General features: G+C 36.4%; 1 protein-coding gene and 1 pseudogene across 8 annotated transcripts in view; one reads left to right on the forward strand and one right to left on the reverse strand.

Moving 5' to 3' along the window:
- Positions 1-27,414, reverse strand: part of Atrx (ATRX chromatin remodeler) — a 188,969-nt gene that overhangs the window by 93,884 nt on the left and 67,671 nt on the right. For 6 of the 8 annotated variants that reach the window (XM_052734580.1, XM_052734570.1, XM_052734600.1 and 3 more), the window contains 4 exons: positions 23,530-23,639; positions 21,343-21,410; positions 17,448-20,500; positions 10,234-10,306 (listed from right to left, as the gene is read on the reverse strand). In XM_052734580.1, coding sequence (XP_052590540.1) covers positions 10,234-10,306; positions 17,448-20,500; positions 21,343-21,410; positions 23,530-23,639 — 3,304 coding nt within the window. The remainder of the gene's footprint in view (positions 1-10,233; positions 10,307-17,447; positions 20,501-21,342; positions 21,411-23,529; positions 23,640-27,414) is intronic. The other 2 variants (XM_052734627.1, XM_052734576.1) reach the window with 1 other exon arrangement.
- On the forward strand, positions 16,656-16,782 carry LOC128117979 (uncharacterized; annotated as a pseudogene).

The raw sequence follows: 27,414 nt of genomic DNA on the forward strand, positions 1-27,414 counted from the left end.
CAACCATTAGTAATAGTCAAGCTGGAGCAAAGAAGGGAGATCAGTGCTACTTATTACATGGTGAAAGAACACAAATTATCATAAATGAATTTTAAGTTTCAGGAAAAATATGGTACAATAGCTTGGCATATACAATTTCTCAAGATGCTTCTCAAGACAAATTTGCTAATAGAAAAATTGACTGCTTAAGGAAAACACACCTTTTACTAATATCCTGAAAATATACTCCTAGGAAATTTCCAAATTTGCACTAAAGAAAATTATCTGAAAGTGTAAAATAAAAGCAATAATGAAAGTTTTTGTTTTTTTGGTTTTTGGTTTTTTCGAGACAGGGTTTCTCTGTATAGCTTTGCGCCTTTCCTGGAACTCACTTGGTAGCCCAGGCTGGCTCTGCCTCCTGAGTGCTGGGATTAAAGGCATGCACCACCACCGCCCGGCAATAATGAAGTTTTTGTACAAGGCATGATCATGGATTATTCTAGGTATCCTTTTGCCATAAACTCATAAATCAAAGTAATTAATAAAAGAAAACCTTATAGAATGGCTCACAAAGAGGGTGGAAAGGTCCTAAGAGCTTGTCATGATTTAAAGTTAAAGATAAACATCCATTCAGCAATCAAGACTGACGGATTCAGTGAAGATGGTATTGTTGAGACTATAGAACCTTTAATGGGTTTTATTTCTTTGGTTTTTGGAGACAGGGTATCACTCTGTAACAGGAGGTGGCCTTGAACTCACAGAAGCCTGCCTCTGCCTCCCAAATGCTGGGTTTAAAGGTATACGCCACCAGACCTGGCCACCTCTGCTGTTTCTTGATTTGAAACCGTTCTTTACCTTGCTTAGCATTCAGTTTCATTTCAATCAATCAAGAATTCACTCTACAGTAAGAAGTAGTAATAGATGTTAATTAAGGCCTCAATTCTGACAGATATGTTTACTGCCCCTTATAGTCAAAGATGCAGAGCAAACACACCTACTGGGCTAAAGCAAAATAGGGAATCTCTTCATAAATGTCTATTATATGCCATTTTGTACTAAGTCCTTCACACAGATGGATCAGAAGACGTCACAGAAAATCAGCAGTAGATGAAGGAAGCCATGGATGATTGTATTTTTTGGTTGTTTCTGCTGATTTTATTTCAATTAAGTATAGATTAAATCACCTCAAATTAACTCAATAAAGTTGAGGAAGCAAGCTCACTCTTTTACATGCAGGTCAGTGGTTCTGGCTTATAATGCATATAGGAAACATTTTACAAACAGTAGACTAATTAAGGGTTGCAATATTTTATTTTGCCAAGAAAAAAATAACAAATATCACTTACTCTCATCAGTTTATTTTTAAGATTTTATTTATTGTATATACAGTGTTCTGTCTACATGTATGTCTGCATGCTAGAAGAGGGCACCAGATCTCATTATTGATGGTTGTGAGCCACCATGTGGTTGCTGGGAACTGAACTAATGACCTCTGGACCTCTGGAAGAACAGCCAGTGCTCTCAACCTCAGAGCCATCTTTCCAGCCCTCTCATCAGTTTATAAAATAAAGAGTATCTGGTATATCTTCCTCAAATTAGTAAGCCACTACCGAATAAAGGAAAGATTTTTAAAGCTGAAAGGATCTTTACAGAAAACTTTTTCTAAAATCATCCTAAATACATACAATATCAGTACTTCTCATCAACTAGGAAAATTTTTCTCAAGTTAAACTAGGTAATGTATTGTTTATAAATGTTTCTATGTGTATAAAACCTGTACGTGAAGTATTGTTGCATATTAGATTAGAAACAGAAAACTGTATTTCACTAGAATCTATAAGAAGATTTATAAAATCATTTGGGTAAGATAATACTTTTCTGAATCTACTTATTCTAAATGTCAATGGAATAACCTGACTTTAGTTTGTGACCACAAATTCAAAAGGCCTTAAAAGTTCATGCTAACTATAAAAACCTTCTTAATTGTAAGCAACCACATAATTTTTCCTCTTTCTAGATTCTTAGGACTATGTCTAAATATAAATCTACCTAATTTATTCTCAAGATTCTAGATAGTCAAATAACTAAGGAATATTAATGTAAATGATACAATATATTAAGTAATAAATTATACAATAAATCACAGAAAATGACATCAGAGCTACACATTAAAGAATTACAACTTGCCAACAACCTTCAGTAATGCTATAGTATGGGAAACAATCATGGTCACTTTAGAAGCAGAGAAACCACAAATTTCAGAGAATGGTCATTTTTCTCCCAAATCACTAGTTAAATAGAGTAGTGGAAACTCCTTAAGTTTTATAAGACTAAGACATTTTAAAACTGCACTTGAACATTATTTTACCAAAGTAAAATCTTATTTATAGGCAAGGATACTAATAAAGTTGAATCATTCCACACAAATTATAGCTGATGGGGAATTGGAGAGGCGTTAAAAAGGTTAAGCACACACACTGCTCTTCCACCTAGGACACAAGTTTAATCCCAAGCACCAGCATCATCAGGAGGCTCACAACTATCTGTAACTCCAGCACCAGGGGCAATCAACATCCCTGGCCTCTGTGGGCACCTGCACTCATGTGCATATACCCATACACAGAGTCACACATAAATAAAAATAACTTTAAAAAGCAAAATCAATAATGACTTATGGTTCAAGACTGATATATCAAATGACTGCTATAATCCTAACCTATAATATATCCTGCTACATTCCCAAATTATAATTTAAAGCACCAAAGGGCCGAGGCCAACCTTCAACCTGAGTAGTCAGCAAGCATGCTGAGGTGAGATGTGTCCCACCTACAAAGCCCGATGTGAGAAACTTTAAAGGGAAACTCCAGTACCTTAACTCTGGAGTCACAGGCCACAGAGACTTCAAAGACATCATCACTTGAGAACCAGCTGAGGCTGGCAAAGCATCATTTTGGAGGCCTCGGCTGGACCCATGCTGGTATGCATGTCATGGATGTATAGTCATAATCCCTAGTTGATTCTGTTTGCTCTGAAGTTTCCTTTCTTGAGGCTTTCCAGGATGTTTCTGGGAAACTCATCCAGGCAACAAGATACTGCCCCTGGAATCTCAATGATCAAAATTATATCTTGGGACAGGTTGAGCATCTAAAACAGTCAAGACTCTTATCAGAAACATTACAGGCACAGGCTGTACCACTCTGTGGCAGCAAACACGGGCAGAGCCTAAGGTAATAAGAGCTTCCATATTCCTGAAAGGGAGGGAAGGGAAAGGGGAAAAAGCAAAACAATATGGGAGGGAAGGTAAAATCCCACCAATGATCAGGCTGATGCATGAGAGAACAGGACCCCCAAATCCATAGAAACTAAGTCTTCTCAATTACACAGCGAATACTAAGATAATGCTTTACTACACCTCATCTACTAAAAGAAAGAAAACAAAAATAGGAAACTGGCCTGATAACATAAACAAGCAATCAGAAAAACAAAGTTAGAAAGGCAAAAAAGCTGTTAGAAATTATGGTCCTATCTGGAAAAGAAATGAGTAATAATGCTTCATTAAAGTACTCAAACAGGAAAGCAAAGGAAACTGCCTCTTGCTGGTATGTAAATCAATAATTTAAAAACAGTGAATTTCTATATAAGGAACTATCATCAGGACACATCTCCTGCACCAGAGCACTTTAGAAAAAGCCATAACAAAAGTAACACAAAATGTTAGAGCCAGAAGTTAGGAACATACATTCCAGTGAGTGACAACAAATGACATAACTAATAAACAAGGCTAGTTTGTGTGACAAGCCAAAAGGAGAGACTAAGATCCTATATCCCAATCAGCATTAGTGTGCCAAGGGTATACTCTTGCTGTATTAACTACTTCTGTGCTAATGTGTGCCTGGACAAACACAAAGTCATTTAAAAAGACAAGTGTGTGTGTGTGTGTGTGTGTGTGTGTGTGTGTGTGTGTGTGTGTATGTGTGTGTGTGTTACAAAAACACATATATATGTATATATATATGCATTTCACAGACATTCAATTTTTATGTCTTTTACACATCAAAGAATCAAAGTTTTGATTTTTTTTTAAGAAGAGCGCTAAACATCTACATGCCAGTATGTTTTTATCTCTAACATAATGACAAAACATCGGGTAATACATCCTACAACTACTATTTTATTATTTAAGAGGCTCTAAAACCAGGTATAAGGAAACTCTCAAACTAAAATTATATATATATTTTTGAATTTTATTTATTTGTATTTCATGTACATTAGCATTTTGCCATGGATGTTGGGTCCCCAGGAACTGGAGTTACAGACAGTTGTGAGCTGCCATGTGGGTGCTGGGAATTGAAACAGTGTTCTCTGGAAGAGTAGTCAGTGCTCTTAACCACTGAGCCATCTCTCCAACCCTAAAATTATATTTTTGAAAGGGCAATGTATTGTTTATCCCTATACGAAATTAACAAAATTTATTAAGAATTGTTTTTCTACATTCTGCATAAAGTATAACAATAGACTATATAGTTAAAAATAAAATCATTGGTTTAAATGCTTTTTATTTAGACAACATAGTTTCTAAGTAGATATAACACAAAAACATCACATCATACTTTTCAAGTTTCTTTGTAAAAACAATTCAAGGGCAGAAAGCTACGGAATGTTTACGATTTTCAGTGAGAACAGAATGGTGAATACGTATCCTTCCAGCAGAGTACAAGGCATTATTTTAATCAATGTCATTTACTTCAGTGATTAAAATTAAAATGTTTTAAATAAAAAATTTCATGGTTATTATAGAAATTTTCAATTTTTACACTAATATATTATTTTAAGGCAAGTTCAAAATTCCTTGATGTGAAGGTTTCTATCAAAAAGGTAACTAAGGCATGATGATCTATACCCACAAATGAAGGAATTCATAGGAATTCAGTAAATAACCAAAAGGTAAACAACAGTCCTCGCCAATCACTTCTTCAACTACATGACCTAAAATGTCTATAATCAGTAACAAGCAGCCCTGTTTTCTTTTGCTGGGAGTATCAGGAAAATTAATATAAAAATATATTCTTAACTAACCAGAACAAGCAAAGTAAAAGATGTGTAAAATTAAGCCCAAGGTGATGGTGCATGGTTTTTATCCTGCATTTCAATAGCAGAGGAAGGTAGATCTGTAAGTTCAAGGCCAGCCTGGTCTAAACAATGAGTTCTATGTCTTCAAAAACTGTCTAAAAACACAAAATAACCTATAGTTACTAATACTTTATACATGGGCTATTCTGCTTACCCCACATTGAATTAGAAAATGAGTACTTCAACTAGGCATGGTATGCACGCCTTTAATCCCAGCACGTAGGAGGCAGAAGCAGGTGGATCTCTGTGAGTTTTAGGCCAGCCTGGTCTACAAATCCAGTTCCAGGACAACCAAGGCTACACAGAGAAACCCTGTCTCAAAAAAAAAATCCCCCCCCCCCAAAATCTAAGTTTTAGAGGAATTTTACTAAGAAAAAATATATTAACATCAATATAGGACATTTAGTCATATTAAAGAATTCAGTCTTTATTATTCAACATTCTTATAATGAAAACAGAATTAAATTAAAATCATAAATTAAAAATATCAAAGATAAAAACAAAAGATATATCAGGTCAGAAAAATGAGTTACATTTGCTAACACTAAATTACAAACTTTTTTCTCCTGGCAAACTATTTCTCATTCACTCAAAGTCCTAATATCACCAAAGAACAGAAAACAAGAAAGGATATTTAGTCTAATGTCTAAGCCCTACCCACAGAAGGAAAGTCATCAATACTAACTGTATTTCTTTCTTTGATGAGACATCTAGTAAATAAAAATAAAATTACATTGGTGACCCTTGCAACCAGTTTTCCTCATCAGCTGGTGGATCCTATCTATAGCTGGTGACACTCCCTTAGACTTAAATTGACTATACTCACCAGGTCGGTATCAACAAAGTCACTGAAAAGAACTCTCTCAAAACTGCTAAATACTTACAACATTTAACTCAAAAAGAACGAGAAACAAAATTCTTTACTTCAAATGCTGTTTTTTAAGCACAACAAAGATTCAAAATAATTTTACTAACCAAATGAGATCCATTAAAATAAAAAAGCCACATGAAAAAATTCTAGAGTTCGCAAATTTGTAAAAAGAATAGATAAAGACATATATATAGGAGAGGTCATCTAGAAATGTACGTCAAATGAAAGTTGTATTAAGGGACTTGTTTCACTAACTCTACTGAAATCAGGTAAGTAACCGCCAAACGGCTTCATTATATGATAATCAATATCCAGGAATCATTAGTCTCTTCCCAAGTATTTAAGCTGTATTAACATTACAAAGCCTTCATTAATAGAATATCCATATCATTCCAACAGGGCAACAAAAAAATTTTTGTATATTAACTAGTTTGAAAGGCAAAAACCTATTGTCAAATGATACAAGAGTCCCACTCTCCAAGTATAGCAAAAACTTCAACAGTCTCCGTATCAGTTTGCATTTATGAAAAAATTAATGTAGTGCCATCCAGAGAAATTCTGAGAAAAAAGTACAATATTGCTAAAACCATGTACACCTTCTTCAACAATAAATAATGTTATGTGCTTGTTTGTATGTACTAATATGATGAACAAACACTAATATTCTATTACTGAGACTCACTGAGGGCATTAAGTTTTAAAATATATACAATGAGCCAGGCGGTGGTGGCGCACGCCTTTAATCCCAGCACTCAGGAGGCAGAGACAGGCGGATCTCTGTGAGTTCGAGGCCAGCCTGCTCTACAGAGCAAGATACAGGCACCAAAACTACACAGAGAAACCCTGTCTTGAAAAACAAAAATTAAAACAAAACAAAACCATACAATGAGAAAATATTTGGTCAAGAAGTCCCCAATCACATCGAAAACATAAAGGTATCACAATATATGCATACACTGAACATTCCTAATCCCAAAAGTTTGATATGCTCTGAAATCCTTTGGATTTGTAGACCTCAGACATTTAAATGGTAAAGTCTTAGTAAGTATAAGATCTTAAAAACTCCAAAATCTGAAAGACTTTTGCTCCCAAGAATTCTGACTGTAAATGGTAAACCAAAAATTTTTATCAATTACATGACATGTCTTTTCAAAGCAAAAACCAATTTTAAACTAAACTAAACCCAGGTGGTAGTGGTATATGCCTTTAATATCAGCACTTGGGAGGCAGAGGCAGGTGGATCTCAGTGAGTTCAAGGTCAGCCTGGTCTACAAAGCAAGTTCCAGGACAGCCAGAGCCGTTACACAAAGAAACCTGTCTCGAAAAACAACAAAAAACTAAGTATTTGAAAGGCAAAAGAAACCTTACTGTAATGGCACAATCACGTCACTGAAATAAACTATAATTTCAAAAACTCTGACAAGTCTGCCAATCAGTGGGACATGGTAGGCAGCACACACCTTTAATCCCAGCATTTGGGTAGCAGAGGCAGGAAGATCTATAGCAGGTCCAGCCTGGGCTATAAAGGGAGACCCTGTCTCCCACCCCCCCCAAAAAAAACCAACAAGGCATTTGGCATTATTATAATATCATTTTTAAAAGTATGTAAAGCCTAAGGTGGAAAATCTGAGGTAAATTCTCAGTTGCATAAATTTCAAAATTTAAGATCACTAATTTTTTGTAAAAAAAAAATAAAAGAACAGTCAGAAAAATGATAGCTTTCTGCTTTGATCAAACTACACCTGGTCAACTAAATAGAAAATTACAGATAGGACAATTCTAACTCACAGTTACTTTCAAATATTAAACTAACAGAAAGTTATTTACTTATAGTAAAATATTGGAAATGGGACTTTTTAATGATCTCAAAAGCCTTATTTTTATTTTCTTACTATCATGGCTTTAAAACAGAAAAAGTAAATAAAACCAATTGTTTTACCAAAATATAAGCATATGTGTTTTAGAAATTTAAAGTACTGACTTCCTTAATTTCAAGAATGAGAAAATGTCTTTGATTACAAACTAGTCCATATAACTTTATTCTAACAAAGTCTTATAAACTCTTATAAAAGATACATAATGAAAATTAAATGCTTGAACAAGAAAAAGTTTTACATAAATTTATTGCATTCAAAATTAAGCATTTGAAACAATACACTATTTACCTCTTCATAAATACCAACAGTGGACATGAATTACAATACTACCCAAAAAAAGCAAAGCATATAAAATTTATACACAATTTACACACAATTATACAATTGTGTACAAATTTACAATTACAATATGCTCTCTATCAAGATACACCTTGCTCAAAAATATGAAATTGAAAAAAAATGCCAAGATTTAATCATGACCTGAAGACAAAATTTTAAAGGTTGCTTAGTGCATGTTCAAATATGTTAAAATACTTAGTCTGTACTAAACAGTACAAAGAGGTACTTATATTCCCATCCAGGATAGCAGGAGTACATAGCCTACGTATATTAAAATGCTTCTTTGGTATAGTGGGTATTAAACAAGTTATAAATGTGTATTTTATAAAAGCACATTAAAATGAGTATAAAGACAATTCCTCTCCAAAGTACTCAGCAGAGTTGTATTTTTTTTAAATCACAAATACAAGATAGAATTAAAGATACTTTCCAATAAAATAGTTGTCAGTTACAGAGAGGTAAAATCAGAGAATTTTAGAAGTGAAAATGTTATTTAATTTTTGATAAGCTATAACAAAAATATTTAATAACATTCTTATTTAGTGGCTAAATATAAAAGTTCATCTCTCGTAGCTAAAAAAGAAGTACTAATAATTAATTTCTAGTAAGAAAGAAGTACTAATAACTTCTAGTAACATCTGAGGACTTGTGATTTATAGGAAACTAGCAGCATATGTAAGTGAAAAACGAAAGCACTCTAAAAGAAAATCAAGTTCTAAATGCTTTCTAATCTAGCAATAATGGTATACTATAAAATCCCTGACAAAAACATTGTATGCCTTCGTCACTCCAATGTGGATCTCATCCATATTAGCCCATCAAATAACTGGACAGACATTTGTAAGAGAAAAAGTAAATAGGAAAGTAGAGGCTGAGTCTTTGGGTTAACAATACCCTAATTAAAAGTATTTTGTCTACTAACAATGCCAATGGCTGAAACAAAAACGTGTCAGCATCCGAAGACAGAAAACAGGGCTAAAGTAACAGGTGCTCTTAGAGCACTTGGTTCATCTCTCACAAAATTATGACAACAAGTACATATTATTTTCAGTTTCTTAATATTGGAGCTTTCGATTGGGAATAGATGGCCATTTTAGTGCTCTTTAATAAAATCACCTCCAGACTATTACAATAGAGAAAGCACTATCCATTTTTCAATGTAAGAAATAAAAAGTTTTGGCAAAAGAAGTTAAAATCACCAGTCCAAAATCACACAATTATTAAAACATTAGAAGTCGTCCATTCACTATACATACCATGCTATCTTCTCATTGAAGATTTTGACTATTATATTAAAGGATAGGAAATGTTTAAAATGTATATAGAACTGTGTTGACTATGGTTAATATAGTTAATATCTGTTTTCTTTAGTCACTGGTGTGACAGGGTTGTCTTTTTTTCCTTCTTTCAGCCATCCCTTAGATAAGTATAGGTAACTGTATAGGCTTCAATGTTTACATTTGAACCAATTATTTAAGTTTTAGTGACGTTAATAATGTCATACTATCAACTTCTATTTTATTTGGGGAAAAGTGATAAAATATGAATTGGACTAGATAACTCATCAACTGATACTTAGTTTGAAAGAAATTATCTAATCTTAAATATATGAATCATTTCTCATTCTTTCACAGGTCTTCATAAATAGAACCACCATGTTGAATGACAAAACAATAATCAAATATAGACATGTCTGTTTTTGCCATTTATTATAATCCACTTGTATCAAAAATTAACCTGTCAAAATTGAAAGCCTCCAAAAATTAGCACAGTTTACACAGAAACATAAAATGGACAGTTCTTTATTTATATACACCCTATGCTAGGTGTGTTAATATTGATATTTACTTTCTCTTAAGGTTTCTGAGCTTTAGCCCATTTTCTGGCCTTTCTTTCACACTTGCAAGAAGACTGTGCATGAGTCTTTCTAAGGCAGGAACTCCTGGGTTTTACAACCTGCTTGCTGTTGCGGTGTCGCTGTTTGTGCCCACGCTTAGGGTGTGCTATAATCTTAAGTCCTGACAGATGGAATCATACCTATTCTCAGGATCATTGTCGTCGTCGTCATCATCCACTGTGGCAGGCGCTGATTTAGGTAAGGCTTCATCTCCTTGGGGGAAGAAGTGTACTTAAAATTAGCTTTGAATTCTCTATACAAGTAAAACTGTGTAAAATAGAACTGAAATTCAACAATGCTAGAGCAAACTAGTAGATTCTATACAAAACTGCTGAAATCTAAAAGTAAGTACAGGGAATGTTGATTAAAAAGCATAAAAGGATTTTATGAAGGATCTTGTATGTCTAAAGATTCCTTTCAAAGCACAAGAATTTTAAAGGGCAGCCTTTTTAGAAATGATTATTAGTTGCCACCATTACCAGTAGTTTCTTGTTACAGTAATTATATTAATCCACTGAAAGTTTAAAGTTAACAAGGTCCATTTTATCTGGTATCACTTAAGAGTAACAAAACTGCTTCTAATTTGGTAATGCCAAGTAACTGAAAAACACACTTTGAATCCTTAAAAAAATCTACAACTTGAAGCACTCAAAAAGACATTCAAATGGACTAAGACTTATTTCATTTTTCAAAGTTCTATTCTTTTTATTTAAAATCTAAGGAGATGGCTGAGGTTGTAGTTCCGTGGTAGAACACTACTCTATTATTAACAAGGTCCCAGATTCCATCCCCAACATAGCAAAAAGAGAAAAAAGGCAGGAGGACTAGAATTTGGTGTGTCACTGTACAAAAATTTTACCTTAAAATAACAAATTAAATACTAAACTCTAGCTAATATTATTCATGCCAAAGCACTTAGGGTTAATTATGCTGATGTTCACTATGAATTCTGAAATGTACGGAAGATGTAAAGGACATTACAAAGAGAGGGGAAAGCTCACAATAAATACCAATCTCAAATTAAGCAAATTAATTAATAATGGAGACAAGGAAAGGAGAATCTACAGTGAGTAGGGAAGTGGCTATTATAATAATGAAACATTTGGGCATCTTTGCTGTGTTGAAGTTTTAAAGAGCTACACACAAGACACACACACACACACACACACACACACACACACACACACACACACACACACACACAGATATGTGCGCGCGCGCGCGGTGGGTGGGGAATGAATATACATATACAACTGCTGAATTCAAACCAGATAGGGAGGCTCACACCAGTAATCTTAGCGCTAGACAGGCAGAAGCAGAGGATCATAAATCTGAGGCCATCTTGGGCTATCAAAAGGCTAAGAAGCATGGTGGTGTACACCTTTAACCCCAGCACTCGAGAAGCAGACACAAGAGGATCTCTTTGAGTTAAAACCAACCTGGTCTACATAGTAAGTTCTAGGCCAGCTAAGGTTATACAGTGAGACCTGTCTCAAAAAAGAAAAAGAAAGAACAAAAACAAAACAAAAACACCAAAGGGGCTGGAGAGATGGCTCAGTGGTTAAGAGTATTTGCTGCTCTTTACCAGGATTGGAGTTCAGTTCCTAGCACCCTTATCAGGCAGTTCACAACTGCCTGTTAGCTCCAGATCCAGGCGATTTAACACCCCTTCTGATCTCTGTGGACACTCACACAAATGCACAGACACACAAACATACACATAAATAATAATGTTTTAAAACATACTGAAATCTAAATAAGTCTTCAATTTCAATGGATTTGGCACTGTATTAGTTATACAAGTTATCACTAGTGAGGAAATCCAGTAAAGAGAATATCTGAAACCCCTTTTCTCTTTTTCTTTGCAATTTTTCCACAACATTATGGTAGGAGAAAATGGAGGAAAATATTTATAAAGGACACAGAGTTTGGGCTGAGTAATATAGCTCAGAGGCACAGTACTTGCTTAGTGTACGCAAGGAACCGAAGCCTAACACGGAGGAAGGGATGGATGGATACCTACAGATTCAGGATAGAAATATGCAATGCAGAAAGGCAAAAGTAACTCTCAGGCTAACCCAGTAAACATCCCACTTGAACAGAACAATACTGAAACAACGTAAAACTAGCTATATTACCTTCAATCCCTCTTTTTTAGAGACAGGGTCTCACTTTTTAGCCCTGCTTGATCAATAATTTGCAATGTCACCCATAACAACTTCAGATCACTTGCAGTGATTCGACCTCTGCCTCTGGGGTGCTGGCATTATAAACTATTACGATCATGCCAGCTGATGTAAGCCCCTTTACTGTCTAAATGGTGATGTAAACTTCAAAGTCAAGTTCAAATACCACAAATTCGTCTAAATTTTTCCATGAAATATTCAATAGCTCATTTACCATTATAGCTCCCACTGTGGCTTTCTCAATTTTATTTTTTCTTTAAGAGTCAAGGTATCATTCTTTTTTGTTGTTTTGTTTTGTATTTCAAGACAGGGTTTCTCTGTGTAGCACTGGCTGTACTGGAACTGACTTTGTAGACCAGGCTGGCCTCATACTCATACAATTTGTCAAATATTAATGGACTGGACATTGTTAATATATATAATGGAATTTTTTTGTCTGAATCTGTCAAATGTTAATGGACTAGACATTGTTAATGTAATTCTTGACTGTATATATTGTATATATTTATTGGATATAGTTTTTCTTTTATTAGTTTTAAGCTTTTTTAAATTTTAGACAAAAATGGGGAAATGTGATATTGTGTTCCCCCAAATATTGTGCACCTTAATAAACTTATCTGGGGTCAGAGAACAGAACAGCTGCTACCTACATAGACAGAAAATGGTGGCCTTCACACCTTTAATCCTAGCATTTGGGAGGCAAAGATCCATCTGGATCTGCAAGTTCAAAGCCACACTGAAAACAGCCAGGCATGGTGACACACGCCTTTAATCCCAGGAAGTGATGGCAGAAAGCAGAAAGGTATTTAAGGCATGAGGACCAGGAATTAGAGCCTGGTTAAGCTTTTAGGCTTTTAGCAGCTGAGATCCATTTGGATGAGGACTCAGAGGCTTCCAGTTGAAGAAACAGGATCAGCTGAGAAGTTGTCGAGGTGAGGTAGGTGTGGCCTGTTCTCTTTCTCTGGTCTTTCAGCGTTCACCCCAATACCTGGCTCCAGGTTTGGGGTTTGTTTTTTATTAATAAAACCTTTTAAGATTCGTGATACATCATAATGCACCTGCCTCTGCCTCCCAAGGGCTGGGATTAAAGGCGTGCACCACCACTGCCCTGATACAAGTAAATTCTTTTCTTTTTTTTTTTTTTTTTTTTTTTTGGTTTCTCGAGACAGGGTTTCTCTGTGTAGCTTTGCACCTCTCCTGGAACTCACTTGGTAGCCCAGGCTGGCCTCGAACTCACAGAGATCCGCCTGGCTCTGCCTCCCCAGTGCTGGGATTAAAGGCGTGCGCCACCACCGCCCGGCACAAGTAAATTCTTAAGCAATGTGTTTTATCAGTGGCTCATACCTAAGTTTATCTTGGAAAAAAAAAACCAGTATTTTGTGCATAGTGTTTATCTTCAAGACCTTTTATATTCTATTCTGTTTGTGTGTTTCAATTGACAAAGCCCAGGTTCTGGTGGGATAAATTCCCTAGCAAATTTATCTTCCATTTCTTTATCCCAAGTGTTCCACTTGGTCCTAAGAAATTCACAAGCAACAAGGTTTGTTTCAAACTGTTGAAAGATTAGCTTCTGATTAAGAGACAGATACTCAAGCTTTTTTGGATATATAACCCTAATATTTAATCAGCCCACAGCTCTCCACATCAAGGTTCTAGTATGAAAATGGAACATAATCATCTAGGTTAGTATTAAATTATGGGATTACTAGGAAATGCATTCATGAGGTATTTGTCACATGTGCCAACTTCTACGGTCTAATGAATAATATTACTTATTACATGAAATATTAATAATTCCAAACATAAGATAAATAAAAACATTCTGTTGGACATGGTGGTACAAACCCATAACCTCAGTACTCAAGAGGTAGAAGCAGGAAGATTACTACAATTTTGAGGCTGCTCCAGTCTGCATAGAGTTTCAGGCCAGTCAGAGCTATTACAGCAAGACCTTGTCTTATACAACATGAAAAATAAATAAATGATGGGTCTGGAGAGATGGCTCAGAAGTTAAGGACACTTCATGCTCTCACTGCTCTTGCAGAGGACCCGAGTTTGACTCCCAGTACCCACACAGTGGCTTACAAACTTCTGTAATTCCAGGTCCAAGGGATCTGAAGTCACCTTCCAGCACCCAGGAGCACCACGCACATATGTGGTGCACAGACATACGTGCAGGCAAAACAAGCAAAATAGTAATTAAAAAGGGAAACAGAATGTCTAACATATGTCAAATCACTAGGTATGTAGCTCAGTGGTAGAGCACTTGCCCATGACACATGAGAGGCACTGGACTCCCCAACATTCAGGACACACACACACACACACACACACACACACACACAGAGAGAGAGAGAGAGAGAGAGAGAGAGAGAGAGAGAGAGAGAGAGAAAACATGTTATTTAAACTCAAGAGAGAATACATTTAGGAAATAAAATCAGCAAAACATTTTAATTAAATGTGCAGAATTCACCAGGGAAGCTATTTAATCACAGAAGCCAATCTTGAAGAATTTAAGATGGGATCAATTACCTATGATTTGCTAGTGTTAACACTCCATACAGTAATAAGCTAATAACTTTTCATTCTTACATTCTGATCTTTAATAGGGTTTTTCCTAACTAACCTGATACCTAAACCATCAAAGTAACTATTATATCTTGTGTTTCTGAAAACTATGCGTATCTGGCTGTTGCATGAGTACATGCATGTTTGTGCACATGGCCATGAAGGCCAGAGAACTCGGACCTCCTGGAGATGGACTTACAGGTAGCTGGGATTCACTCAATGTAACTCCCTAGAACTGAACTGTAGTTCTCTGGAAGAGCAATGGGTGCTTTGGACTATTGAGCCATCTTTCCAGCCCCTAGATCTATTTTTAATACAAGTCCACAATTCTTTATCTACAGTTCGGAAGTTGGAAAAAAAGAGTCTCATTTGACAGGAAAACCTGATCTGAAAATGTTAATTCCTGAGTGTGAACACTCAAATATTTCATTGTAGAAACAGTGTTTGATTTTGTGGTAGCACATCAAACCACTTCAAGAGCTTTATTAAATGTCCCATAAATTAGGTTTTTTTAAAAAATAAGACTGAAGTTAGTTTTATTTAAAAAGCTGGAATAAATGAGAAACTCATAAGGAATAAAGAGGAAATTCTTCTGATTTTGCCTATACTGGAAACAGTTTTCTATGAAATTTATATATTTAATAATTCTAAATATTCTTGACAATGTCTTAACTAATTAAAAAATAAACAATACAATTAACCAATGCACATATAGCAGTCAAGGGACTTTCTTAAAACTATAATAAAAATTAAATATTAAAAATTCCTTTTCACTGGGAGATAGTTAATCGCAGCACTTGGGAGGCAGAGGCAGAGGCAGGAGGATCTCTGAGAGTCCAAGGCCAGCCTAGTCTACAGAGTGAGTTCTGGGACAAGCTACAAAGTTACACAGAGAAATCCTGACTAAAAAAAACAAAAAAAAAGTTTCTTGGTATTAAGAACAAGTTGATCTAAATCTAATTCATCAGGGTGGGTAATTTGGGGATTTTTCTTTTTCCTTTATTTTGATAGTGTTTTTAAAAGAGAAATATCTTTTCATACCATTAAATACTAGTTGATGAGGAAAGAAATTATAATAAAGTGAATTTCAATTGTTTAGGTGTTCAGTGTTAAAGCATTAGTCTAGTGTACACAAAGGCCTGGGAATGATCACTATCTACTATCAAAACAAATTATTTCAGAGAGCCAGATGTGATGATTAGGAACAACTGGATAGTGATCATCCTCAGCGAACTTTGTTAGACTGAGTTCAAGGCCAGCTTTGTATATATGAGCCCATCTTTTTTTTTTTTTTTTGTTTTTGTTTTTTTGAGACAGGGTTTCTCTGTGTAGCCCTGGCTGTCCTGGAACGCACTCTATAGGCCAGGCTGGCCTCGAACTCAAAGATTCACCTGGCTCTGCCTCCCGAGTGCTGGGATTAAAGGTGTGCACAACCACTGCCTGGCATATGAGCCCATCTTTAAAACAAAAATATTTCAAGGAACTTGATGGAACATAAAATTATGCTTTGATTTAAAAAAAACAAACTCTCATAGGAAAGCAAGTCAAAACTTCTATATGCCACGCTATACCAGTATCAAGCACTCACCACCACTGCATGAAGAAATACCTACTAAACTACTGACATAACCAGCCTGGCAGAATAAAGATGGGGACAGTTGTGCCGCTCAAGCTAACTACTGAACAATAGATCCCAAGGAATTTCCAATTCCCTTAGACATCTCATGCGAGGAGAAGGAAAAAGCTAGTATCCACAGGGAGAACGTGTCTGTAGGAAAAGAAGTTCCACTTGTCACAGGACCTTGTATGTGCTCGCTTCAGCAGTGCATATACTAAGATTGGAATGATACAGAGAAGATTAGCATTGGCCCTGCTCAAGGTACACACACACACACACACACACACACACACACACACGAAGAGTTCCATATTTTAAAAAGAACAAAAACAAAAAAACAAAACGAACAAAAAAAGCACTGCCTTGTAGGAGAAGACTGGCTGAAGCCTAATTGATGAGTCAACAGCAGGTGGGACTACACCTTGACCAAGACTTCTTAGATATGCATGTATGCCTGGCCCTCTACAAACTTTAATCTCACCTCAACACTTGAAACATGGGGGGCGGGGGGTGTCACTGGATCTCTATCCTTCTTCCTAATGTGGTCACTGTGAATAAATCTATTTTGACTTTTTACTATAAATTATACTGTTTTAGTTGGCCTGTGGGAAACATCAGATAGCAAAACTTAGCTTCTTGGCATACAGACTGTAACCCCAGGTTTGGTAACAGCATCAACTTTATTATCTTTCTTAAATTACTGTACATTATTCCAAAGACACACAATGAACACTAACAAAATAATTCTGGTGTTTATCCAACAAACTTGGTGTGCTTGACAAATACTGACAATACCTGAAATGTCCTGCAATGATGCCATAGAAGTAAATAGAGAAATATCTACAGTAAAGGTCTAAATCAATTTTAAATGGACTTTTCCTCAACAGGAACTCTGAATTTCACCGTAGAGAAAATTAAACAATATGGTTATCACAGAGGGGGCAGATTACCAATTCTAGAGTTGGAATTTATTCTTGCGTACCTGAAGATTGACAAAATCCAGCGTGTGAAGGCAGCACTAGATTTTCAGTCACAGGCTTTATTTTCTGTTCATCGCTGCTCTCCTCGCCGGCAGAATTCTGATCGTCATCTCCTATATCAGAAGATGAAGAGGTAATGTCGGCCTGCTTCCGTTTAGTACTCGCTCTTAAGGAGTTTCTTCTTTTTGCCTTGGCATTGCCTGTCTTCTTTTTCGCTGAAGTTCTTTGTTTCTTCCGCTTTTTAGTATCTTCTGAACTTCCCTCAGCATCAGAAGAAGATGAACCACTCTGTATTTCCTTGGTATTTCTCTTGGAATTTAAATTTCTTCTTTCTCTCAATTCAGTTCTTTTCGGTCTCTTATCAGTAGAGTCACAACGCTCTCCTTTCAAGGAATATTTCTCAGTATCTGATGAGGAACACTCTGGCCTCTTCCCTGATCTCTTTGCAGGCAAGCTGGATTTCTTCTTCTCTCTCCGAGGCCCTCTATTCCTGTTCTTTTTATCTTCTGAAGAGTCACAACTATCTCCTTTCCCTGGCAACTGACCCACGTCATCAGATGTGTCCTCCTTCTTTGTCGATGACTTCTCTTTCAGTTTTCTGCCTGTCTTCTCTGCATCAGTGCTGTCATTCTTGATTTGCTTTAGGCCTGGAGAAAAATGACCCATTTCTTCTCCCTCAGGCAATTTCTCAGTCCCATCAGAGGAAGACTCATACTGTTGCTCTGGCTTAATTGTTTCTTCCTTTAAGTCTGTAGTTTTCTTTCCTCTCGCTCCAGTTTCCTGTCTGCTCTGCTTCTTCTCACCTTCAGAAGATTCCTCACTCTGTTCTTTCTTTGGAAATCTATCAGTAATGTCCAAAGCAGCACGCCGTACTTTTCTACATGGTCTGGTTCTCAGATATTTACTCTTTATTTTAGGGTTAGAAACTCTTTTGTCATCCGAATTTACATCCTCCTCTCCTCCTGAAGGCTTTTCCGCACCATCGGAGGAAACACTTGGCTGCTGCCTCGTACAAAGCACCTCTCTGGATCCCACTGTACCCTTGCCTTTCTCAACTGAACCTTCCACTGCAGACAAACGATCTCCCTGTTTGCCTTCAGCATCCCCAGTGGCACCAGACAAGCCCTCTTTTACAGTCCTCACTCTTTCCTGCCCTTCATTATCCACTACTTTTTTGCTCTGTTTCTCATCTTCAGAAAAGTCACGTTCTTTTTTATCTGAAACACTTTTTTTAGCTACTCTGGCAGCCCCAATTTTGCTCATGGTTTTTATCTCTCTCTCTACCTCTGAGTCATAGTTAGAGGACTCTGAGTAGTTTTGGCGTTTCTTTTTTGAGATAATAGAGGTTTCAGCTGACTTTCCTTTTTTAATGTCAAAATCTGACCCAGAAGTAGAGTTTTTCCGTTTCCTTTTTCCATTATCATCTTTCCCTGTTTCAACTTTATGATTCATCTGTATGTCATTAATGTCAGTGTCTGAAGAAGAACTGTGACTCATCTGGCTTATCTCTTTAAGGACTGCTAGCATTTCATCGGAATCTGAATTCTGATCCACAATCCCCGGTTGCTTAGCTCTGGGAAACTTATGAGCTTTAGGGTTCTCGGCAGCACCGTCAGAAAAATTTCGCTTATCCTTTTTTCTTCCTGGAACTGACAGCTTTTGTTTTTCTTTAATAGTTTCATTGCTTTCTTCATCTGAATTTGATATTGCACGATTCGATTCTGTTTGCCTCCTCAACGGTGTAGTTTTTACACGTGGGGACCTTCGAAGATCAGATTCTTCTAAAAGTAATGCAACGTCATTTTCAACTGAATGTTCATTATCACTATTTTCCTCTTCCAGTTCACGTTTCTCTGAGTTGGGGGTCACCCCAGAACTTTTACGGCCATCCTTCTCTTGTGATACTTCCTGACAGTCAGCACCTTTAATTGGGGAATTAGAAAGGGAAACAGGGGTGAGTTTAACATATAACTCTTTTCTTACTCTGACTGCCATTTTTGACTTAATACTTCCTCCTCCGCTGTCTTTTGAAGAAGTGTTAAGTTTTAGAGATGAGCTCTCCAGTTCTGGCTCGGTCCCACTGTTACCATCTCCTTGATAATCAGCTGAACACTGAACTTCCATAGCATTCTCAAGGCTGTCAAAAATGTCTTCAGGAACTGAGGAAGGAACAGACACAATATCCATGTCTAAGTCTTCAGAAGTGTTAGTAGGTTCATACTGAGGTCCTTCTTTCCTACCCGAACTCTTCTGTTCACCACTAGCACTTTTATTTGCTTTGTGCTCTTCTCCTGGGGTGTGCTCACTGTCTGTCACCTTTATTGATGATCTAGCATCTAGCTTCAAAAAATCTTTCTTTTCTGCAGTACATGATTTCTCCCCCTTTCGTACTTTTGTTTCGGGCTTTGCATCTGTGATTTTAAGCTCTTTGGTATTTTTCTCTTTGTGTACAGCATCCAAAGCTTGGATCTCTGAATTCAAATCTTCTTCCAATGAAAGATGAGCTTTCTTGATATCAGCCAACACAGATTTAAAAGCCTTAAGCTGACGTAACTTCACAGCAGAACTCATTTCTGAATTATCCGCTGCTTGCTTCAGAAACTTAATGTAACTGGAGTTCATGTTGGATGTAGTCTCCATCAGTTTTTTTGTCTTCTTGATCATTTCTTTGGGCACAGTTAGTGCTGAGTAAGTGCAGGTTACAGAAGCAGAACACGAAACATCTAATTTCTTTTCTTCTCCATTACAACTGGAACTAGTCTTCTTTGGAGATGACTTGGATGTTTGGTCACATACTTTACTACTCTTTTCACTGTCAACCTTTATCTTCTTCTTATTTTGTTGCAACAACTGTTCCAAATTCTCAAACACGCTGTTACATGCAGTAACCAAGTCCAATAGAGGCTCGGGGTGACAAATGTAGCAATACCATTGATTGTTTTCATCAAGTATTGTAGACAACTCCTTTCGACCAAGGTTGCGCAGGATGCATTTCTTACAAAAGGCATTATGGCAGAAGTCGCAACAAATCAAGTTCCCACCTTCTGCACACCATCTGAAATGGTTTAAGGATTAAAATGTTATTTCCAGTGAAACTAATTTTAATGTCTTTACTGATAAAAGAATTAAAATTTTCCATCAGCATTTTCAGTGATAATTTAGATCACCTGCTTACTTTCATCAGAAATATAAAACTAGCCGGGTGGCAGTGGCACACACCTTTAATCCCAGCACTTGGGAGGCAGAGCCAGGCAGATCTCTGAGTTTGAGGCCAGCCTGGTCTACAGAGCGAGATCCAGGACAGCACCAAAACTACACGGAGAAACCCTGTCTCGAAAAACAAAACAAAACAAAACAACAACAAAACAAAACCTATAAAACTAGACAAACAAGGGTTTATGAGGAAGGACAACCAACAACTAAACACAGCAGTGAAAACACTACAAAAGATGGATCTAGGGCTGGACAGATGGCTCAGGAGTGAAGAGAACAAAGTTTGGTTCCCAGTACCTATGTTAGACAGCTTACAACTGCCTGGAATTTCATCTCTAGAAAGATTCAACACGTCTGGTTTGCAAGGGTACCTGCACATACTTGCACATAATCACACACAGACACACATATATACAGACATATGATTGAAAAATTTTTTTTTATATTTTAAAAGATGCAAACAAGCCAGGAGTGATGGTGCACGCCTTTAATGACAGCACTAGAGAGGCAAGTTGATCTCTGTGAGTTCAAGGACAGCCTAGTCTACAAAGTGAGTTCCAGAACAGCCAGGGCTGTGACTCAGAGAAACCTTGTCTTTGGGGGTAGGGAGCGCAAATCTAATGAAGTTGATAATCACCCCAAAGTAGACAACCATTAATGTTGAATGAAGAATTTGTTACCTACCTACATTGTTCATCCATTCCATCTGAGTCACGGCTAATATCGTCACTCATATAATACTTAAAGCAGTTCTAGTGAAAGAGGAGAGGAAGGGGAAATTTATTCAAAATATGCAAGTCACAAATGTTACTCTGAAGTCATTAAAAATGTGAAGGGGGTGTGTATGGTTTAGACGATGAAAGCAAAAACACTGTCCTACTCAACATTCTTTTTTAAACATACGACTATCTCAAGAAACTGATTCCTTGAAATGGATCTCTCTTGTCATCACAAACACTAGTCTTTACATAAAAGTATATTAAAGATTCTATTTGGTAAACATTTCTAATTTCATACAACTAGCTATCAAAGTTCTACATAAAAACATTATGTTTTTGCGACTTCAAATGTTGAGTGGTCAGCATATATAAACAGTTACTATGTTTACAAGTAAACAATTAACCACCTGCATTATCTTTAAATCTCTAAATACTGCTGAGAGTGGTGGCGCACACCTTTAATTCAAGCACTTGGGAGGCAGAGGCAGGAAGATCTCTGAGTTCAAGGCCAGCTTAATCTTCAGAGTGAGTTCCAGGACAGCCAGGGCTACACAAAGAACCCCTGTCTCGAAAAACAAACAAACAAACAAATAAATCTCAAAATATTTACCATGCAAGGTAGAAGATATGATGGGGAAGTCTGAAGTTCATTAACAGGTAAATAATATCTAATACCTAATGTTGCTGTCTAAGAAGCAAAGCAATTAATCAAATCCAAGTCTGATTAACCTACTTCCTTTCCAGTGGACAGGGAAAGGGAAATTTTCTGTTATTAGTGAAATGGTCAGTGCTCAACAGACAGACCCCGTCGAAAACTGGAAAACAGCAGTCAGGTAGGTAAGAGAGGAAATGTTGAACCCAGTGTAAAAAGATTTGGCTATCAGAACTTAAAACTGAACAACAGGTACTCAAGAAAAGAATGACAAATACTGTAAGGAACAAAATTAAGCTTAGGAGTTGTGGAGGTCAGGATCTATCAAAAATTCATGCCAGTAAAGATCTAGCATACCAAGGAAAATATGGCCTGCTTCTGCACTTCAAAGAGGGCTTTTTTTTAGAGACAGGATCTCAACTGTGGACCTTCTGCCTGCCATGGAACTCACTATTTAAATGAGTCTGTTCTGGAATCCAGAGAAATCCACTTGCCTGTGCCGCCTAAGTGTTGGGATTAAGGTGTGCAACACCACCACTCCTGGCTGAAGGTAGGAGCTTTTTATTAGGAAATAAGCTAACACAAAATAACTCTTAATGTAATATGAGCTGGAGATCCTGAAACCTTAGTATCATAGATATTTGAAATTAAATTCAGGGTGCTTGGCCAGGCATGGTAGCACTCACCTTTAATCCCAGAACTCAGAAGACAGAGGCAGGCAGGTCTCTGTGAGTTTGAGGCCAGCCTGGTAAACAAAAGGAGTTCCAGGACAGCCAGGGCTACACAACCTTGTCTCAAAAAAAAAAGTAAATACATAAATAAATAAATTGGGGTGTTCCTCATTTTTAAAAAAGTACACAAAAGACTCTTAAAAGGTATAATAAACATATATGAAACACTTTAAAACCTTGTACTTCCTAGTCATATTAAAAATATGTTTGACATGGAGATTTTGAGAAGTAGAATATGCAAGATAGAAAGTTATGCCGGGTGGTGGTGGAGGCATAAGACTTTAATCCCACCACTCAGGAGGCAGAGCCAGGCAGATCTCTGTGAGTTCAAGGGCAGCCTTGTCTACAGAGTGAGTTCCAGGACAGGCACCAAAACTACAAAGAGAAACTCTGTCTCGAAAAAAACAAAACAAAAAGAAAGAAAGAAAAGAAAAGAAAACAATTCTAAACCACGTATGCACACACAGGGAACTGAGGTTTTGAAAGACATCTGGCTCCTCCCTTTACCTCCCAATCTCTGAATACCATGCCACTCATCTAGAAGATGCTACATTAATCCCACTATAAGCAATCTAATTCGTACTCATATTTTAAGTATCAACTTGCATCACCCAAGTTCTAATGACACAAGCTTCCTTTCTATATGCCCTATAATCATAGTATCTTTCACATAATGGCCATTTTCAGGATGTTCCTTCTACACATCTGTATTCCTCACACACTGTGAGCCCTCCAAAAGGCAAAGCCTTATCACCAAATCTTTACATACCTTACAAATAAGGACTTTCAGTGAAGGGTGTCTATAAATGGAATCTTTTTGAAAATGGTTGACCTGTTGTCCACAAGCTGTGCAGCTCACGATCCCATGAAGTCCATCTTCTAGGAAGAAAGAGTAATCATTCCTCAAATATTTACACTCACAGAAAAACAGATATTTGCCTTAGCCAGAATGTTAAAACTTTTATTAGAAATAATGTAGCTCATAATCCCTAGGAAAATGGCATTTTGGATGCAGGTTAAAAAGGTTAATTTCATTGATCTTTTAAAAGACCATAACAAACTTGGCAGATTCCGAGACATAAATGCCAACTACATTCATCATACAGATATAAAACCCACTAATTACAAGTTGACATAACCTAGAGATATCATAAAGAAATCCTTAAAATGAGGTTAAAAGCTCTTTGTTTTTTGAGACAGGTTCTTGCTATGTAGCCCTGACTGGTCTCATTCTTGAAATGTAGCCCATGCTGGTCTGGAACTCACAACAACCCTCCTACCACAGTCTCCCCAATGCTGGGATTATAGGCATACACCACCACACACAGATTCAAGTTCTTTCATTTGCTAATGCCTTGTAAGCAAATTCAGTATCCGTTCTTAGGGAATGAAAAAGTAAGTGGCAATGCTGGAACATTCTTTTTCAATTCTACAGTTAAGTTAGACAGACCATAAAGGTTTGGCTTCTTACATATAATTGTTTGCACATATCCTACAAATATGGTACATAAAAAGTGGGTAATTTATGGTGTCACCAATTTCCAAAATTTACTTCAACATTACTAATCACCAATTACCTTCCTTCTTACTTGACAGCCTGTCCCTTATCAATCATGTCTACTATTTGCAAATATGACATTGTAACAAATGCAAATAAGAATCTTGTTAGCAAGCAGAATGTCTGAGAGGGTGGGAGAGATGACCTCTACTTTATATTTACTGCAGGAGAACAAGACAAAGACAACTTCTTCAAGTAAAACTAAGCAGAAAACTTCACCTGCCTCGTTCTTTCTTTTAAATTTTCTATTATTATTTATGTGTATGGGAGTATGCCTGCACTATATATATCTGTTACTCTCAGAAGCCAAAAGAAGGAATCAATCACTTGGAGCTAGAGTTAAAGATGGCTGTGAACCACCTGGATACTGGAAATTAAACCTAGGACCTCTAGAAGAGCAAGCAGCCAGTGCTCTTAATCACTGAACCATCTCTCCAGCCCCTACTTTTTACTCTTAATCCCTAGTTATGCCAAGGGAGTTCTTCTCGTTCTGAGAATATCAAACCAGTGGAGGAATCTTAAAAAAACAACACCACAGTCACAGACCTGGAATCCCAGCAACTTGGGAGGCTGAGACAAAAGACTCAATCACCTGAGCCCAGGAGTATGAGTCTAACCTGAGCTACATAGTGATACCCTGTCTCAAGAAAGAAAGAAACAGAAATAGAGAAAGAAAGAGAGACAGAGAAACAGAGAGAGGGACAGAGAGACAGAGAAAGTTAAGAGAAACACAGATAGAGACAGAAAACAGAAAGTAATTGCTACCTCTAAACACTCAAAGGGACAATTTTTTACAGCTGATCATGATATGCAACCAAGACCTTGATCCAAATCACATAGTAAGACTATCCTTCAAAGTAAATCAGTGCAAATGTGTACATTCAAAAATAAAAAGGAGGCAACTGGTAGGAAGTAACTGTCTATCTACCCCTAAATAAAAGATAAAACACCATGTATATTTCTCACCATTTAATTTTGTATTTTGTATTTTTGTTAGTTTTAAGGTCCAAGGCACCATGGATGCAAATATTAGTATATCTTTATTTGTAGGTATTTTTAAAAATTAAAGTATAGGACACAATCACACTTTTTCATAAAAAGAGAATCTGAAGGCTTGCTACATATGCTTTTACACATGAAATCAGTGTCCTGTGTCAATGTTTTTCATCTTAGATACTTGTAGTCTGTTAAGTTTTTAAAAGAAAAAAAAGTGTACTTGTTCATGTTAAATAATGGTTTAACATAAATGAAAGCTGTAGTTTGAATATTCATCCAATGTTAAATTCTATTCATTAAACATCCATGTGCTATTGTGTACATATTACACATCAGTTTTTTAAAACTTGGTGACCTTTTGAAGATTTTCTTTTTCTAACATGTGCAAAAGGAATCACAGATGAAGCTAGCTACCACTTCTTATTTGGGACATAGATGGCAGTCCGTTATACTAGTACATTGGAGAGCATGAAACTAAACCATGCATTTACTGCCATGGATACATTTCCAAAGCATATAAAGAGCATACTATTACACTTTTCAAAAATTAAAAATGGTTTTGACTCACATTCTGATATAGCTAACCATGCACATACATGCACATGCATAAAACTTTAAGAGAATCATTACCTGTGGGGTAGGAAGAAGGGAAAATGGAGGAAAGTAGGACTGAATCAATATTTTACTTAAGTGAGAGCTGAAGCATATATGGTAAAATGTTGAAATGTTACTTTGCTTATGTACTTGTTTCTGTACATGTAGGTTTCAATTTTTAATTCCTAGTTATGAAGTATGTTAAAGATTGTAACTGTGTAAATGGAAGAGGCATTTTCATTTATAAGCTCAATATGCTTTAGTGGTTTTAAAGAAAATAAAATTCTTTTTTCCATGTAGAAAAATTGTGCAATATATGTTTTAAACAATTTAACTGGGCAAAGTATATCAAAACAGGCTAAGATTGTTTAAGTTCCTTAAATGTTCTTTTGCTTTGTTATTATGCCATAATTTTATTCCAAATTAATTTATTATTTTATATACAAAGTATACATTCCTCACAGTATTCTAAATTCAAGTTCCATTTTAGAACTACTCTGCCATCCTTTATCTCAAACCACTAGTTTATTCACACATTTATATTAGTAATCCTAAAATTTTATTTCCTGTGAGATTCCTGACAGCTTAGACATGCAAACCACTGAGATGAAAATAAACATGAACTATTTAGGCACTACCATATTACTACAAACATACATACCCCTTAAGCATGATATAAATATTCAAAAGAGCATCCAATAATATTCCAGCAACACGTCTGCTAAATTCAAGCACCAGCAGCGTCTCAAAATGGCACAAGGAATTCCCTCCCAAGCAACAGTGGCTCCTCCTTTTATTCTGCCTTGAAGCTGCATCCACATTTCAGGGACTGACTGCTCTAGAGCCTCTTCCTAAGACACCACCCAGACATGAGTCTTCATACAATGCTGTACACAGTCATTTGACTTCACTATGGGACCCATGATCACAAGAAATCAATGATACTGCTCCTTACCATTACTTTTAATGTACTTGTTAAGGCTTAAGAATAGTACCTTAGCTTTGTTAACCTATGTTGTGGAAATGGCAGCTTCCCTATTATGAATTGGAAGAATCTCAGAAAATAATTTTTATACTCAAAAGGGGTTGAACACCCTCTTGTGGACAAAAGACTAAACAACAGTCTCTTGATTTTCACCTGCAACCTAACAAAATATTTAAGTACAGAAAATATTTTATTAGTTCTATCAAGATAATCATACCATTCAAATAAAAATCTAAAATTTTCTTCAAGAATCTCAGCAATTATTATTATAAACAATATTAAATGGACACTTCCATAACACTAACTTGGAAATGTACTGTCATGTTCTACTTTTGAGATTCATTCCTCTCATAATTACAGATTTTGACTCTGTTATTCTGCCCAAAAAGTATATATAGGCACTATTTAAAAATTACACCCAAAAAAACGGGACACAAGCTTAACTGTAATAGGTTTCTAAGTAAATTCTCCTGATGCTCTCTTGCTGTAGATGGCTAGGTAATCTGGCCGTGTATACAAGG

This window comes from Peromyscus californicus, unplaced genomic scaffold (assembly GCF_007827085.1).
Source record: "Peromyscus californicus insignis strain IS unplaced genomic scaffold, ASM782708v3 Scaffold_10__1_contigs__length_136768540, whole genome shotgun sequence".
NCBI lineage: Eukaryota > Metazoa > Chordata > Mammalia > Rodentia > Cricetidae > Peromyscus > Peromyscus californicus.